Here is a 16,116-nt window from a genome sequence, read left to right on the forward strand (position 1 = left end):
GGCCGGGGCGCGGGCAGATGGATGGATGGATGGATGGATGAATGAATGGATGGATGGATGGATGGATGGATGGATGGATGGATGGATGGATGTGTTCGGGAGATTAATCGAGAATTGCAAAGCAGAGGAGACGGAGGCAAAGTGTTACGTAACACATTTTCATTACCGCTGCGAAGTCATCTGAGCCGAAATCTTGTTATTTCCATGGTGCTGTGGCTGGAGAGCCCTGGCCCCGGACCCTGCCTGCGTGCGGCCCCGGGGCCCCAGCAGTACCCGGGCTTTGGTGGCTTCAGCCCATCTCAGCGGAATCGAGTGAAAGCAGCAGTGGGTTAAACAAGTGAGACCCTAAAGAAAAGTGAAATCCACGATCTGTTTCGTTCTCCCCAACCCGGTTTTGTATTTGGAAAGTCCTGGTTTTGAGCGGTTGTGTTGGGCAGGGGTCAAACATCCAACGTCCCTCCACCGAGCGGGACGGTGGTTCCGGCACATCACCTGCTGCTGGGGAGAGGGGTCCCAAGGCGAGCAGTCCCGAGCCGCCACCTCACTCCCGCAGCTCGCAGCGGGCCCTGTGGCTGCGCCCCCCGGAAAAACCCCCCGCCCCCCCGGGCCCCTGCGCTCCGGCAGAACATGGCTGCAGCGTGGGGGCACGGAGGGAGGCGGGCAGGGCCCCCCGAATCCACGGACAGCGAGTGGTGATGCGAAAAGCCTTTGTCCGCCACCCTCGGGAATCGCTGGAGGCTTTGCCCCTCTGCCCGGGCTGTGGATGGAGTCCTGGAGGGTGAAACCTGAACTGAGGTTTTGTCTGTGCTGAGCAGCTGGGGGAGGCCCTCGGCCTCTCTGTTACACTCCCGTGCCGCGCCGCGTATTCCAGAGGCACGTGGCGAGCCGGCTTCCAATGCCCCCCCGTCTTTGTCCCGTGCCTCCGGCTGGTGCGGAGGCTTTGCCCCTCTGCCCGGGCTGTGGATGGAGTCCTGGAGGGTGAAACCTGAACTGAGGTTTTGTCTGTGCTGAGCAGCTGGGGGAGGCCCTCGGCCTCTCTGTTACACTCCCGTGCCGCGCCGCGTATTCCAGAGGCACGTGGCGAGCCGGCTTCCAATGCCCCCCCGTCTTTGTCCCGTGCCTCCGGCTGGTGCACCCCGACAGCCCGGGCACACCGGAGATGTCTGACATCGGAGACAGCTGCCGCCGGAGATGTCTGTCCATCCGTCAGCCGAGGATGCGCTGCTGCGTGTGGGAAGGACAGAGTCTGTGGTGATGTAGTGACCTTAGGAATTCCTCCCGGCGAAAGCACCCGAGGGTTTTCTCAGGGTGCCACGCGTTTGGATTTATCGTGTGTCCGGTGAAAAGCCCAGTGGAGCTGGAGGGCCGTTTCCCAAGGCTGGCGCGGCAGAAAGCTGTAATCCTGGGAACAGAGGACGCCCTCTGCTTTGTTATTTTTGAGGAGAGTTTAGCAATGGAAACAGGAGCCCTCTGCTTGCTTCCCTCCTCGATTCATTCGCCTTGCGAATTTCTGTGTTGTGTATCCTGGATCCCCAGCACCAGGCTGTCCTTTCTGCCACCTCATCAGCTTCCAGTCCCTCCGTGTTTTATTTTTAATAAGAGATAACTTTACTGCTAACCTTGCCTGCTGCTCTCCCTTCTCTCTAACTCTAATTGCTTCTGGCTTTATTTCTGACATTTCCCATGTCATTTCTCCTCATTTTCTCGAAGACTACTAGAAAAATAGCTCCAGGAGAAGCAGTGGAGCTTTGCAGCGCCCGTTTCACCCCACGCAGCCTCTGCCTGGAGCAGCTGCCTGCGGCGGGGAGATGGTACCGTGCTGCTCCTTTCAAGTCGGATTCCTTTCGCCCGGGGCAGTGGCAGTGCCTGACCTCGCGGTGAGACGTGCTCCTCCGCCGGGGAGGGCAGGACCTGTGCAACTGCATTGCTCAGAATTATTCGGTTCCTGTCAAGGGGAGCTGCTGCTCCCCGGTTCAGAGCAGGGCTGAGCGAGCAGCGCTGTCCTGAAAGCCTCTGCCAGGTCCCAGGGATGCTCCAGCCTTGCTCTGCTCTTGGCAGGTGTGGGTGCTGCGGGGCAAAATCTGTTCTTTGGGGAGGTGGCAGTGGCTCTGTCACTCCCTGAGTGTGCACAGACATAGGTGTACGTGCACACGCCTGCGTCAGTGCCTGCGCCCGCCTGTGAGGGCACGGCAGCTTTCTGCAGCATGCCAGGCTTCCAGCGCTGCCGAGGACTTCCCCTCCATAGCTACGAATATAATGTTTTAAACAATATGCCACGGTTTTTACAGCATTGAGCTGTGGAGTGATTTGCAGTAGGAGTAAAACCACCGTTTGCAATTTCTCGGCGATTGTGTAAAACAACTCATTAAAAGCATACATCCCTGCACATTGGCTCCGTGGAAACTTTATGGGCCTTGTAGTTACTGCCAAAGAAAACATTTTCCATGAATTTCACTCATCAGGTTCACACTGTCAAATGTAGATTCAGCCGCTCGTCAAAGATGCAAGCCTTGCAGTCTGGGAAGTAATGAGAGCAGTAAGAAGTGGGAGTTAATGGCCTCCACTGAGGAGTCCTTACTCATCCCGCATCCACACAGGGGCTGAGCTGGCTGCTCCCGGGTGGATTGATTGCCACAGAAATTCATCTGGTGTCACTGGCTATGATACTTAACAGCCACAATAATGCTTGAATAAACTGCACTTTTATGCAGCGGTTCGTACCTCCACGCTGGCAGCAATTTCCCAGATGAGGTGAGGGGAGCGGCGCGGGGCTTCGGCAGCCGCTTCCCGGAGCATGAATAATTGTTGTAATAACGCTGGAGCCACTGCCTTGTCTTCGTGGTGTCTCCAGTGGGGTGGCGGGTGGGAGCTGTTGTGGTGCCACTGCTTGCCTGGGATGTTTGGGGGCTGCCCCGTGTGGCAGCTGCTGTGCCAGCCTTCGGCAGGCAGGACACGGGACGGGCGAGCTGCCGGCCCAGCTGTTCCCGGTGCTGGAGTGCCATGGCTTGGCTCTGCCTTATGTACATGGTCATCTGCTGGAAAGAAGGAGTTGCTAATGTTCCTTCAGAACCCAGCCTGTAACAGGGAATGGCAGCCAGGCAGAGGCCAGCTCTCCAACCTTGTTCCCACCTTCTCTCACCCAATCTGATCCTCGAGCTCTCTCAGCATGCCTTATTTACCTCGGTATCTATAGGTAGGTACGGATACAGGGCAGTGGTGAGCACTGCCAGCAGCTCCCAAGGGCAGCTCCATAGGGTGTGAATAAGCCGTGGGACTTCCAACAGGTTTGAGGTTCATTATGAAAATGTATGCATGCTTAAGCCTTTAAATATAGCTAATGGGAGAAGGACTGGGAGGAAAGATTACCAAGATTACCGGAACCTCAGTGCGCCGAGCAGGAGGAGCAGGAGCTGCTCTGCTCCGGGTTGTGGTGCCTGTTGTTCTCCTCGAGGGCTGGGGGTGACCAAGTGGGCAACAACAGTTCCAGCCCAACAGAGTTTGGGTTTGACAGCAACACTCTTCTAGCAGGATAATTTCTGGAGGCTGAATGTGTTGGGTGGGATCAGTGGATGGTGTGACATTGTTGGCGCTTTCACCCCCTCCTTTAAAACAAAAGGGCTTTCCTTCTGTTCTGCCTTCCATCCTTCCTCCCTTCCACCTTCCTTCCCTCCCACGCTGGGTGGTGCTGCTGGGAGGGGGCTCCTGGCCAAGCCCAGCATCCCAGCAGCCACCATGGGTTATGAGGGGTTGTTCCCGAACCTGCTGCTTGGCCCTTCCTCACCTTGGCTCACTGTTTTCATCAGAGCAAATTTTATCACTAAGAGGATGTAAACTCTGGACCTGAAGTGACTCCTTAAAAATGGAATTTGAGTTTATATGAATATTTTTCTGTGGCTCTTCTTACTGGGACTTGCACCTACAGACTTTGATAGCTTATATAATTTCCTGTGATGGAGATGTACTTCATCTAATTTCACTTGGAAATGCATTGATTAAATCAGAACTGCTGAGAGATTTAAACTGAGTCTCAGTGGCCTGAACTTAACTGTGGGAGGTTTACCTGCCTTCATCCTTCAACATTAATTTGGTTTTATGAGGATTCCTTGTGAAATGAGGTTTTCTCTGCTGCTGAATCTCTGCTGCTTTCTGGGTTTGTCAGTTGCTTTCTCTGGCCTCAGAGGCTCTGCAAGGCAAAGCTGCGCTAAAACCTCCGTTCAGTGCAGCACTGAGCTCCTTCACTGGGGATGTGGTAGGGACTGACAGGCATTTTGGCTCCATCACCCCCCAGTGCCCCTCGCACTCTGCCCAAGCTGGAGGCAAAGTGCCCACACTGCCTGTGGCGTGGTGGCAGGGCCAGGTGCTGTGCAGTGGGGTGCTGACATGAGGCCAAGGTTGCTGGGTGTGATGCTCTGGGAGCAGGGTGGAGACCTGCCCCAAGTGCAGCTGTGTGGGAGTGTCCTACAGTCAGTGCTGAGAGATTTGGCATTTATGGTCCCAAGCAACACTGAGAAAAGGAGGAACAACCCAGCTTGGCTGGAGGTGGGTGAGCAGGGGTGAGGTCAGTGGGTGCTGGGTGCCCAGGGCAGGAGGCCAAAGCACTCACTGGGACTCGCCTGAGGACTTACAAAAACAAATAAAGCACATCATTCACAAAGTGCTCATTTCCAACTCTGATCTGCAAAATGTCTTCTTGTGACTTGGAAATGATGCGTAGGCAGGAGATACGCTTTGACATGCGATGATTTTTGTTGAAGTTTGCTCTGAAGGTCTTTCTTGGCAGCTCCGCTTTCCTGGCAGTGCTGGAGCATCCCAGGGGCACTATGTCCCTGCTGCCAATGGCTGCTGTGTCCCCACGAGCCAGAGCCACTGGGAGCAGAAGCTGTTCCCTGGCACAGCATCTCTGTGGGTATGGAAAGGACTCTTCAGCTCCTGCTGCAGAAACTGGCAGGGAGGAGAAGCAGCGCCTTGGCTGCAGAGCTGCTCCGGACCCCGGCTGAAGCATCCGTGGGATGAGGCTTAGCCGTGGCAAGGCGGGAGCAGTGAAGCTTCGCTGGCCTGGCTGCTCCACTGCTGGAAGTCAGCTCCACTGACTTCCAAATAAAGGCTGAGCAGAAGCTGCATCAAAGACAACACGTAGCCTGGGAGCAGCAAGGCACTTCCTTCAAAAGGCAAGTCTGGATCCTTGAGGTGGAAAAACAGGAGCTCACCAGAGGGCAGATGCCCTAGCACAAGAGAAGCGTGGAGATGGGAACGTGCCGGTGCAGGGGTGACCGTGTGCCACAGGACACCGGCAGCACAGCACATGCTGTGTGAGGAACCACCTTGTGCCACGCAGGAGAGCGGATTTGTAGCTTTCATCTACAGCTTGGTGAGAATTGATGGCTCCTGTCCCCAAGGGTATTGGCTGTGCCTCTTCTGCAATATCCTGGGATGGTCAGAAGAAACTCCAGCCATGTTTTATAGCACTATAAATAGGGGATGTGGCTGTGTGATGCCAGCTGAGGAGCTGTGCAGAGCTGCTGTGCTCGGCATGGGAAGGCTGGGGACATGCTGCTCAGCAGCAGCGTTCGAGGCACTGGTGAGAGCAAATGCCGCTAATTGATGTTGCCACTTCACTGCACGCCATTCAGGTTGAAGATGTGACAAGGTCGGGGGCAGCTCAGGTTGCCCCCCCGGGAATTGCCTGCCTGGCGAGCACACGCGGCTTCCTCAGGGACGCGTTCTGTAATTGCCTGAGTCCCGCGCGTGACCCCAGCCCTGCTCCCGGAGCCTGCGATAGCATCTCTGCTCCCTTTGCAGGACTCCAGTAATGAGGCATCAGTTAATTGACATGGATGAGGACATCCACTTAAGGACCCACCGGAACGCGGGTGATGAATGCCAGGAGATGAAGCCGCGCATCCCGCCGGGAGCGTGGTTGGCTCTGCCTCATCCTGGCCAGAGCCAAAGCTTGGCTGAGTCCGCAGCGGCGGGGCGTTTATGTAGGGAAGGTGTGACCATTCCAGATGCCAGCAAGTGTTATTTTAGAAAGAGCTCCAAAATGAATCAACCTGTCTTCTACAAGTAGCTGTCATTCATGCGTTTCCTTACAAAGTTTTTAATGGAAAGGACAAGGATGACTTATTCATCTTCCTGTTTCTTGTCTTTGTAAGGGGCTCTATTTTAGCATCATCCGACATGATACACTCAGGACTTACTCTGGGCTCCTGTCAAAGTGACATATTCTCTGGCAAAATCAATTTTGCTAATTTTGATGGATGAGGATGGATGCGCATAGGTGCCTTTGAAGGAAGTTGAGATTCTGAGGGATGCAGGAGGTCATCCCTTGCTGCCAACCCATTGGAGATAATGCTGCAAAAGTTTAATCTCTCCCGCAAAGGGGATTATTGTTTTTTAATGAGATGCAGAGCGCAGTGATCCCTGACTCACTGGCAGTTGGGCTCTGAGGGGCTGTGCCCCCAATGGCACAGTGTTCTTGAGGTCCTGGAGGCAAATCCTCATCGTCACTTTGATCCATCAGGATTTTGCCATGGCTGCAGTTGGGAGAGCCTGTGAGCTGCCTGGCTTCTGTATGCGCAGTGAGATGGCCATGGCAGGGAGAATGGCTCTTCTCCATGGAAAAGAAACTGCTCGGTGCTAAAAGGGATTTAAAACTCTCTGTGACAGGATCAAGAGTCTTTGCCCTGGAGTTCATTCCCACTGCCTTCACTTTCTATTTTAGCTTGGCTTTTTCATCATCTTTTTGGGCTGTTCTTTCTCCATGCTGCGTGTCACGCTGACCCTTCTCTGGCAGCAGGATGTCCCTGTGGTGGGGCTGGGCACAGCCTGTGCTGTCTCAGGAGTTGGGAAAAAAGGGGCGGGGACGGGGTCTCCCAGGACCCACCAGCAAGAGCCTCGGCTGGGCAATGCAGTGCCCTGCACTGAGCTCCCAGCTCCCAGGCCTTGGCTTTCTCCAGGCTTCCCTACTGACAATTCACACCTTCAAAGAGAGCTCTGCTGCTCCATTTTTTCCTATTGTATTTCTTGCTCCATAAAAGCCATCTGTTCCTCTTTCTGCGTTCAGAGTCTTCATTCCTCTCATCTTCTCCATTTCTGTTAGAGTTTATGGAGCTTTTGAAATTATTGACGTGTTGCCTGTGTTCATTCCTGGGGATGGCTGCTGAGGTTTCCGGGCAGGCTGTGCATCTCTGGGCTGCCGGGGACTTCCCAGGAGAAAGACAGGTTTGGATCTCAGCCACTGCAATGCAAATTGAGAGCAGCTCCACCAGGAGACTGTGGTGCTGGAGTGAAGACCCGAGTTAGCTGGACTTCCATGTGTGGACATCCAGCCTTTGCTGTGGGGAAGGGTCGGCTGGGCCTGTGCTGGTCAGCCAGACGCTTCCAGCAGGTCAGTGCTTGTCTTTGCTCCTGGGAAAGCAAGGCACTTTGGGAAGCCATCATTAAAAATCCCGTTATGAGGTATTTTCTCCCTGGGTCTGTTCCATGGTTGGAGGCGTTTCCCGTTGATACGGATACCACTGTACGCTCTGATGTGCGGCTCCTGCGAAGACACATTGTGTTACAAAGCCACCACAGACCTCTTTTAATTGTTTTGTTTTAAAGCTTGTTAAGCTGCTACTTTAGATGTACTGAGCCAACTTATCTTATTTTTGTTTTAGATCAAAGCGTTTCCCGCATTCATTGTAATGACACGCTCGAGCACATTCATTTAGAAAATAAGATCAGTGCTGGGTTATTTATCTGGAAAGCGGTGGGGTTAAAGGGCAGCATAAGCTGTAGCTTTGTGCCATGGTTTTCCTTTCTGTAGGTCCTCCAGAGCCGAGGGCTGGGTTGAATTATTTGCTATCCCTTGGAATCACATTGTGAATATGTATTCAGAGGAACAAAATCCCTCATAAGCTCCGGTCTGGGATCTGGCAGGACTATTGCCATTCTGGTGGGGAGAGCCTCGCTTCTGCCATGCCATTCCCATTCCATCCCATCCCATCCCACCCCATCCAACAGTGCTGGGCATTGCATCCTGCTTGGACACCCCAGTGCAGTCCCTTTATCCAAGGGAGAGACCTGATCATGCTGCAGTTGATTGTACAGGAGGCAGATGTGTGGCAAAGGAAGAAAATTCATGAGCAAAACAGGGAAAGCAGAAAATCCTTGGATGGCAGCTGTGGGGAAGTGCGCTGTCCTGCCTGCGCCTGTGTCCACAGCAGGGAACCCCTCAGCTCAGCCGCTGGCCCTATTTATTGTGGTTAGCATTAACTAACAGCAGGGATGATCTCTAAGCTCTGGTTTTAATGTGCTTCTACATATGTTGCAGCCCTGTTCCCTCAGCAGACTGATTTTTGTACATGGGGGAGTGTTTTCTGTCCTGTGATGGGGATGGGAGAAGGCGGCACTGTCTCGTGTGCCAGGACCTCCTTGGTCGCCATCAGTATGTAAAGCCTGGGCAGCAATTCTGTGGTGCACGAGAAGGTGGAATACACGAGGAGGTTTGGGTAGAAGCTAAAATGAGGGGGGAAACCCCTGATTTCCTTAGGTTTATGGATTGTTTTTAATATCAGCAAGAGCAGAGCTTGAGACTGTGGCTCTTCAACAAGATTTTGGTGGATCTGGATATCTGAAACTTCCCAGCAAGTTGTGTCTGAGCTGGAGCTCTTGCTGCTGCCTGGTCCCCAGCGCTGGTGCAGAGCTCGAGGGGGGGATGAGTGGGGTAAGTTGGCGACAGGTGCCAGTTTGGGCTGGAAAGCCAGCGCTCACAAACCCCCTTTATCCGGGAGGGACAAAAGCCGAGTGTTATCGCTGCCGGGTTGATGAAACGCCCCACTGTCCGTCCCTGCCATGCTAAATGCACGCAGTGTTTGCTGGCTGGGGCAGCCGGGTGGCAGTGGGGGAAGCGACGGCCGTGCTGTGCCCACTGAGGGGGATGCTCCAGCAGTACCCACACCATGTTTGCTGGGAGGGATGCTCCAGTGGTACCCACACTGTGTGTGCTCAGAGGGATGCTCCAGTGGTGCCCACACTGTGTGTGCTCAGAGGGATGCTCCAGTGGTGCCCACACTGTCTGTGCTCAGAGGGATGCTCCAGCAGTACGCACACTGTGTGTGCTCAGAGGGATGCTCCAGCAATACTCACACGGTCTGTGCTGGGAGGGATGCTCCAGCAATACTCACACTGTGTGTGCTGGGAGGGATGCTCCAGTGGTACCCACACTGTGTTTGCTGGGAGGGATGCTCCAGTGGTACTCACACTGTGTGTGCTGGGAGGGATGCTCCAGTGGTAGTGATGGGCTGTGCCCACTGAGGGGATGCTCCAGTGGTATCTGGGCTGTGCCCACTGAGGGGAATGCTCTGGCGGTACCCAGCTTGTGCTTATCGTGGGGGATGCTCCAGTGGTATCCAAGCTATGCCCACTGCAGGGGATGCTCAAGTGGTACCCAGGCTGTGCTGCTGGGGGAGATGTTCTAGTGGTACTTGCCCCATGCCCACTGTGGCAGATGCTCCAGGACCACCCACACTGTGCCTTGCCAGGAGGAATGCTCCAGCAGTACCGTGGGGTGCAGGGCCTGAGCCTGCCACTGTGCTGTTCCCCTTGGGGAGCACTCAGGCCAGTTCATCCCCTGGCTTGTCTGGGACCTGTCTTGCCATGCTGGCAGATGAGCCCGCAGCACTTGCCAGGGAGCCAGACTGGGCTCAGAGCTCCTGCTGCCAGAGTGGTGGCAGATAAATGACCGAGCACTGGTTTTGCACAGAAATTTGCTGGAGACATCTTTGTCTGAAGATGCATGCAAACTTCTGGGCTTCCCACCCACTTTGGCACTTCTCAAATCCTGCCTGAAATAATCCCTGAAGACCAGGGAAAACACTCTCAAGCAGATGTCCTGCCCTCTCTAATCAAGCTGAGCTGGACTGGCCATAATGGGCAGTGTTGGCCAGCTCACTGTGTTAGCTCTCACACTCATCATCAGGCTGCCTGGAGGCACTGGGCCCTTTGTCCCGCCAGTGTCTTTTAAAACATTTGAAAATGGGAACTGAACTTGAAACTCAGGGTTAAAGGTTGGCCCAACTTTGGCAGCAACTGGGCGCAGCTCTTGCCTTCGCAGCGATGCCATGCACGCCTGCTCTCTGCCCGCTCCCTTTTACTCTTCCCCACATTGCTCTGTCAGATCCTGACTCTTCCCACTGTGTGGGTGTGGGATGCACTGGAGACGTCCTGCGCTGGCAGGCCCCAGCACCAGCCCCAGGCGCCTGCACTGGGGCTTTGCCCTGCCTCTGCCTCTGGCAAAGGACGGGCCTGGAGGCGAGAGCAGCCGGGGCCGCACGCTGCGGAGCCAAAGCTGTGCGCTGACGGCGTTGGCAGGGGCTGCACCTCCCGCATCAGCACATTGGCTGATGGTACCACTGGGTATTAATTATGCCTTCCGCACTCGCGGCTATTCAAATGGTAAAATTGTTTATTTGCAGCTGGGTGAGCTCAAGGCAGAGGCAGAAGAGCCAGTGGCTCCCCCCCCGCCACGGCCGCCCTCCTGCCCCCCTCTCAGGGCTCCCCAAGCACCACCAGGGATGGATCCCACTGCCTCCATCTTGGCATTCCCATCCTGGGGGGACCCGTGGCTTCCCAGCCCCACCCAACCCCTTTCTGCCCCGTTTTCCCAGGGAAGTGGGTGTTCACTGTCTGCCTGGCTGCAGCAGCGTGGCGGGGAGGATTCAACCTATTTCACCCTCTACTGATTTCCCTCCATGATAAATCCCATCCCCTCCACCGTGGGAAGCCGCATCAGTTTAATTACTTGTGGGGAGAAAGGGGCAGCGGAGGAACTTAGGACTTGTTTTAAATATCACTTTTATTAGCAGGTAATCCTGAAGCTCAGGACTGTAATATAGATAGGTAGTGATGTGGCACATTTAATTTACTTAGGTGCTATTGTGTGTCAGCCTTTGTGCCTTAAGTCCCAGTCCTGGCTTTAAAGAGCTTGGCAGCCATATTTTCACAAATTTATAATTATCTAGGAAGAAGCTGGGGCTACAGATGGCACAGTGGGTTGTATGTTCCCGATTCCCATTGGGTCTGGGATCAGAAAAACTCATCCCATAGCAGAACACAGCTCAGGAGAGAGGTCTCCATGGTGCTGCTGATGGCAGGGGTGTGGGGTGGGACGTGGTTGACGCCATGCGGGAGTGGTCCACAAGGTCTCCTGCTGATCCCACAGCATCCATCATCCATGCCGCCCTCACACGGGATGGTGCATCTCACCTCCTCCCAGCCTTGGGGAGCGTCCTGGTCCAGCCCAGAGTGCAGGATGGCAATGCTCCATTTCCATGGTGATGGTTGGTAGTGTGACAAGAAAGGACAGTCGCTGCACTGCAGGGATCATCACACAGGACAGAGGGAAGGAGAGGAGAGCAGCTGCAGTGGTGGCTGCAGTTCCCACCTCAGCGAGGACACACAATCGCGGGCCAAGTATCTGCCACTGAAGTTTTCCCCTCTTCTTCCTGCTCCAGTGTGAAAGTCACCCGCTGGGATGCAGCGGCCTCGTTCTATTCTGTATGGAGCCAGCGAGTTCCTGCACGTACTCTCATAACCTGCCCCGCTCCGAGCACCTTTGTAGGACACGCCGCGCTGCCAAGGATGCTTTTCCTAGAGCTTTCTTGCCTTGTCTTGCCTGGGTCAAGGAAACATCACCCCAGCTCTCTGACCACAGCTCGTGCTTCGGGCATTCACAGGAATATTTCTGTCCCTGCCTCGCTTGGTGTTCAGAGATATGAAATGCTCAGAGTGCGTAAATCACCCCAACAAGGACATAACCTTGATTCCCTGTGCAATACCGATAGATTACCTAACAGGAGGCATGAAATGGAAGAACGGCTCCATTTGTATAATTCTGCATTAAAAATCAGCCTATTCTGCAGTTAATGCTCCTCTGAAGTGTCTCCACAGGCAGGGGAGAAAGGGGCCAATGCTGGAGAGCAAAAAAGGACCTTATGAAAGGGACTGCACTCAAGTGAGCCTTTGAGGCTTTGGGGAAGTGGGTTAGTGCTGACGGGTGGTGTTTTGATGTTTGTCAGAGCCGTGATCCCAGTTAATTTTCAGACACATTACCAGAGCCAGGGGGTTCTGGGAGCACAGCGGGTGCACTGGACTAATCCATGTCCTGTCTGCAGCATCAGGGCTGCCTGAGGTGCCGCCACCCCTGAGAGTGCCCAGGACTGGGGCAGGGGCTATTCTGTCCCACTCCATGCAGGATGCTTCTGCTTTCTCTCCCTGCACGTGGAGGTTGGTACCATGTGCGCAGTGGCGGCAGCAGCCAAGTTCCACAGCAGCCTCTTCCCGGCTGCCGAAGACCGCGGCAAGCTCATGTCCTCCAGCATCCTTGAAATTAATCTCTCTCTCAAGAGCCAACTGTCCTTCTTCAAAGCACACAGCTGCACCTGGAAGCATTCAGGAAGGGGTTTCATACAGGGGAGGACTCTGAAAGGTGTGTTGGATGGGGAGGCCGTGGTGGCTCCAGTGCAACATCCACTGTTCCATCACCTTTGGAACCAGGATGGGCTCGGGTGGGCTCAGGAAATAGCCCCGGAGTGCCTGGTGTGCCTGATCCGTGTCATTAGCCCGGCAGTTTCCTTGAAATCTGCTCTCGTGCTTCTCGCAGGTAAATATTTGTGGGAGTTCCATTTCCTGTGTGTGAGCGTGGCCGCCTCACCATCCGTGGAGCCAAGGGAGAGGATTTGTGGCTGCTGGGAGCCAAGGCCTTGGATGAGGAGATCAAGGACAGGATTTCATTTTCTCAAATATATCCGCTCTGTGTTGCTTTATCTAACCCAGTTTCAGAGTTTTATTGAGTTTTTCGTAGAGTTTGAAAAGTATTTTGGGATACCATTCCCATTCACCTCCAAGATGGGAAAGGAAGTAATGTGAAAATTGCCCACGCTCCTCAAATTTCTTTGCAAAATAGGTTGTGTGTGCTTATAGGGGGGTGAGGAACAACCAAAGCCCTGATTCCCGTGCGAGGAGCGTAACCCGATGCATCCCTCTGGCCCATGTGTGCCCCCGGCCAGGACTGGCTCCGTGCCCCCAAACTGAGGCAGGTGGGTGCTGTGTGTGGGTCTGGATGATGTGTTCCCTTCCCTATGCCGGAGCCCCTCTTTGGGTGCAGTTAGGGAGTTATCCCATGCACTGGGAGCAGCACAGGGGGCTCTCCCTCTGCTCTGCTGTCCCTGAGGAGCAGCTCGTGCCACTGAGGAGGTGTTTGAGCTGTTTGATGTCTCGGCAAAGCAGGAACGCCCTCCCGGCCTCCGAGCAGCGGTGACTTTGTGCTGGCGCTCCCGAGAGGCGTGCGGTGCTCTCCTGCCTGCTCGGGCGACGGGGAGGCGGAGGCGCGGGGGCTCCCGGGGCGCTGTGCCGGGCCGGGCCGTGCTGTGCCAGCCTCAGCGGGCTCTCCTGGGACAGCCCAGGTTTTCTGGGGCAAGGACAAGGTGGCATGGTCCTGCCTCTGGCCGCGCCACGCGCTGCCGCATCCATCCCCGCCGCCGCGCCGGGCACATCACGCTGCGTTGCCACGACAACGGCAACTCCTACACGCTGCTATTTATTCTGAAGGACACTTGCTCTTATCTGTTGTTGCAAAGCCCTCAGAAGATCGCATGCCACGCAAAATTCCTCCGAGGTAACCGGACTTGGCTGCTTCTGTCCCTGAAGCCATCTCCTGGGCACATGCCAGCCAATGTGGTGGCGAGGAGGACACTCCTGGGGTGACAGCCCCTTGGGTGGCATCACTTGATGGGACACTGGTGGGACAGTGACCCAAGCTGTCCTCAGGGCAGAACGGGGTCTGCCCCATCTGGGTGTCCCTTACTGCATCCATCCCAGAGCCTCTGGCCTGGGGAGCAGTGGCAGCAGTGAGGGACACTGGTGTGGGTGTCACCAGCGCTGCCTGGCTGCGCTGGGACACAAGTTTCCAGCATGACCCAGGGGAAGACAAGGGTTGGAGGTTGTTTCTGCCCACAGATCCTCCTGGTGCTGCTGTGAATGATGCAGCCACGCTCAGGCAGGTTCTGCAGGAGCAAGCCCCTGCAAGCTCATGCTGCCATCACTGCAGCCTGGAATGTCACAAGGAGACAGCAGGAGATGGAAGCAGGAAGGAGGAGTATCTGGTTTTCCTGTGAGCTGCCAATCCCAAGCACCGGCATTTTGTCTTTCAGAAGTTTCCAGGCAGTGGCTGGGATGCAGCAAGCACCAAGTTTGGGCTGGGCACATCTTCCCTTGCTCTGTTCAGCAACCGTTCATAAAAGTTCTGAGTGTGACAACACAGAGAGCTGGGAAGGGGGTGAGGTCTGGGGGTGGGCACAGATGATGTAAGAGGTGGCACCTAGGGTGAGTGACATGCCAGGAGGTGCCCAGCACCTTTCCTTCCTTGCAAGGAGAGGTGTCAGGTGATGCTGGGGAGTTTGGCAGAGGCTGAAATCAAGCCTGACACACTACAGGAGTGATCCTGAGCATTGCAAAGGTGAGTAAGTGTTTGATGATCTGGCTGGAGCATGAGCTTGTGACTCCTCGCCAGTGGAAGCACGACATTGCCTACAGCACGTGGGGGACACTCTTCGTGCTGCCACCACTCTGCTGGCCTCTAAAAAAACCCACCACCACCACCACGGTTTGGGTGGTTTGTGGTTTTTTTGAAGCCTTGAAATCCTTCCTCCCCCAGCCTGAACTATTTTGGTTTCTGTTGTCTGTTTCTGGCTCTTCCCTTTCTCCTTCTGCGCTCTTTCCTTGCGTTGCCTTCTCCCTCCCCAAAATAAATGCTGTTACGCTTTGAAAAAATACCCAATTAGGAAAAAAGCAGAGATCCTCTGAGCAGAAAAAGCCTGTGCCTGGGAGTATCCAGGTCAGCTCCTTTAGCTTCGCTTGCTCAGGCACGGAGGGAGTGTACAAATGCTTCTGTCAACCAGATGCACATTCTGTCGTGCTCCCAAGGACTGTGCGGGCGCCGCTGCGGAGGATTAGCCTGTTTAGCCATGTAAAGCTCTCATTAACTCCTGCTGAGTTCAACAAAAGTCTTTCTCATGTAAAAGCTGAGTAAAATGGAGGAAAGATTTTTGGGCTTTGGCCTAATAACTTTTTTTCCGGGGGGGGAAAAAAAAGCAACAAAAATTTGCCTATCAGAGATTTTCTTGCTGCTTTACGTGGGGCAGCATCGGAGGAAACATGAGGCAAGCAGGGCCCTGGTGCTGTGCCACCGGGGAAGGGAGAGGGCTGTGACGTGATGTGACGTGATGGTGACATGAAAGCAAAATTGTAACTACTGAAGCTGCCAGCAGCTCAGGGGGGTTCCAGCTACTCTGTGGCAGAAAGGGCAGCAAAAGGGGCTGCTCCTCCTGCCCTCCGTGTGCTGCAGGGTCGTGTTCAGCTCTGGGTGCCCCACGCCGTGGGAGGGGATGTGCCGTGCTCCGTGGGAGGATGTTCCTGCTGCGGCGTGGGCGACTGCCATAGTGGGAGATGGGCTACACGTGCAAATGCAAGAGCCCACGGACTCATCTGCTCCAGCCCTTTGAGGGACTCATCGTGCTGCCTGTCGGCTTGGGAAGCAGGGGATGGGCTCTCTGATACCCCCACATCTCAGTGTCCCTGGAGTGAAAGCTTGTGCTGCTGGAGCTCCACTGGGCCGTCTGCTTTGGATAATTCACCCAAAAGGGCTGAGTTCAGACAAAGCAGGCACTGGCCGCTTCTCCAAGGTGTTCCCTGGTAAAACCCATCCTCAGGTCATCCCCATCATTCCCAGACCAACTGAAAAGTCACGGTTGCAAATGGGGATCCTCAGCCTGCCATGTTGGCAGTGGTAGTTTTCAGGGGGAGCGAGTGCAGGGTGCCCCACGATGCCATTTTGGGGGACTTTGGCTGGAGAACCAGGGAGGATAATGATACCCATGGAGCTGGGGGATGTTTTGGGTGGCTGGGCTGGGAGATCTAGGGTGTGCCATACTGAGAGGGAGTGAGGGGTTGCCCCACTGCCCTTCTAACACGGTCCCTGTCTGTCCACAGGTCAGGTTGCCCGCTCGGAAGCCATGCTTGGATTTTAATAGCCATGTTCCACCTAGCCATGGACCTTGCCAGCTGCCAGCCCCCACC

At 55.0% G+C, this 16,116-nt stretch overlaps 1 protein-coding gene across 1 annotated transcript in view; it reads left to right on the plus strand.

Moving 5' to 3' along the window:
- Positions 1–16,116, plus strand: part of AJAP1 (adherens junctions associated protein 1) — a 39,321-nt gene that overhangs the window by 1,639 nt on the left and 21,566 nt on the right. The window contains exon 2 of the mRNA XM_017743987.1: positions 16,030–16,112. Coding sequence (XP_017599476.1) covers positions 16,030–16,112 — 83 coding nt within the window. The remainder of the gene's footprint in view (positions 1–16,029; positions 16,113–16,116) is intronic.

Source organism: Corvus brachyrhynchos, unplaced genomic scaffold (genome assembly GCF_000691975.1).
Source record: "Corvus brachyrhynchos isolate BGI_N302 unplaced genomic scaffold, ASM69197v1 scaffold68, whole genome shotgun sequence".
Lineage (NCBI taxonomy): Eukaryota > Metazoa > Chordata > Aves > Passeriformes > Corvidae > Corvus > Corvus brachyrhynchos.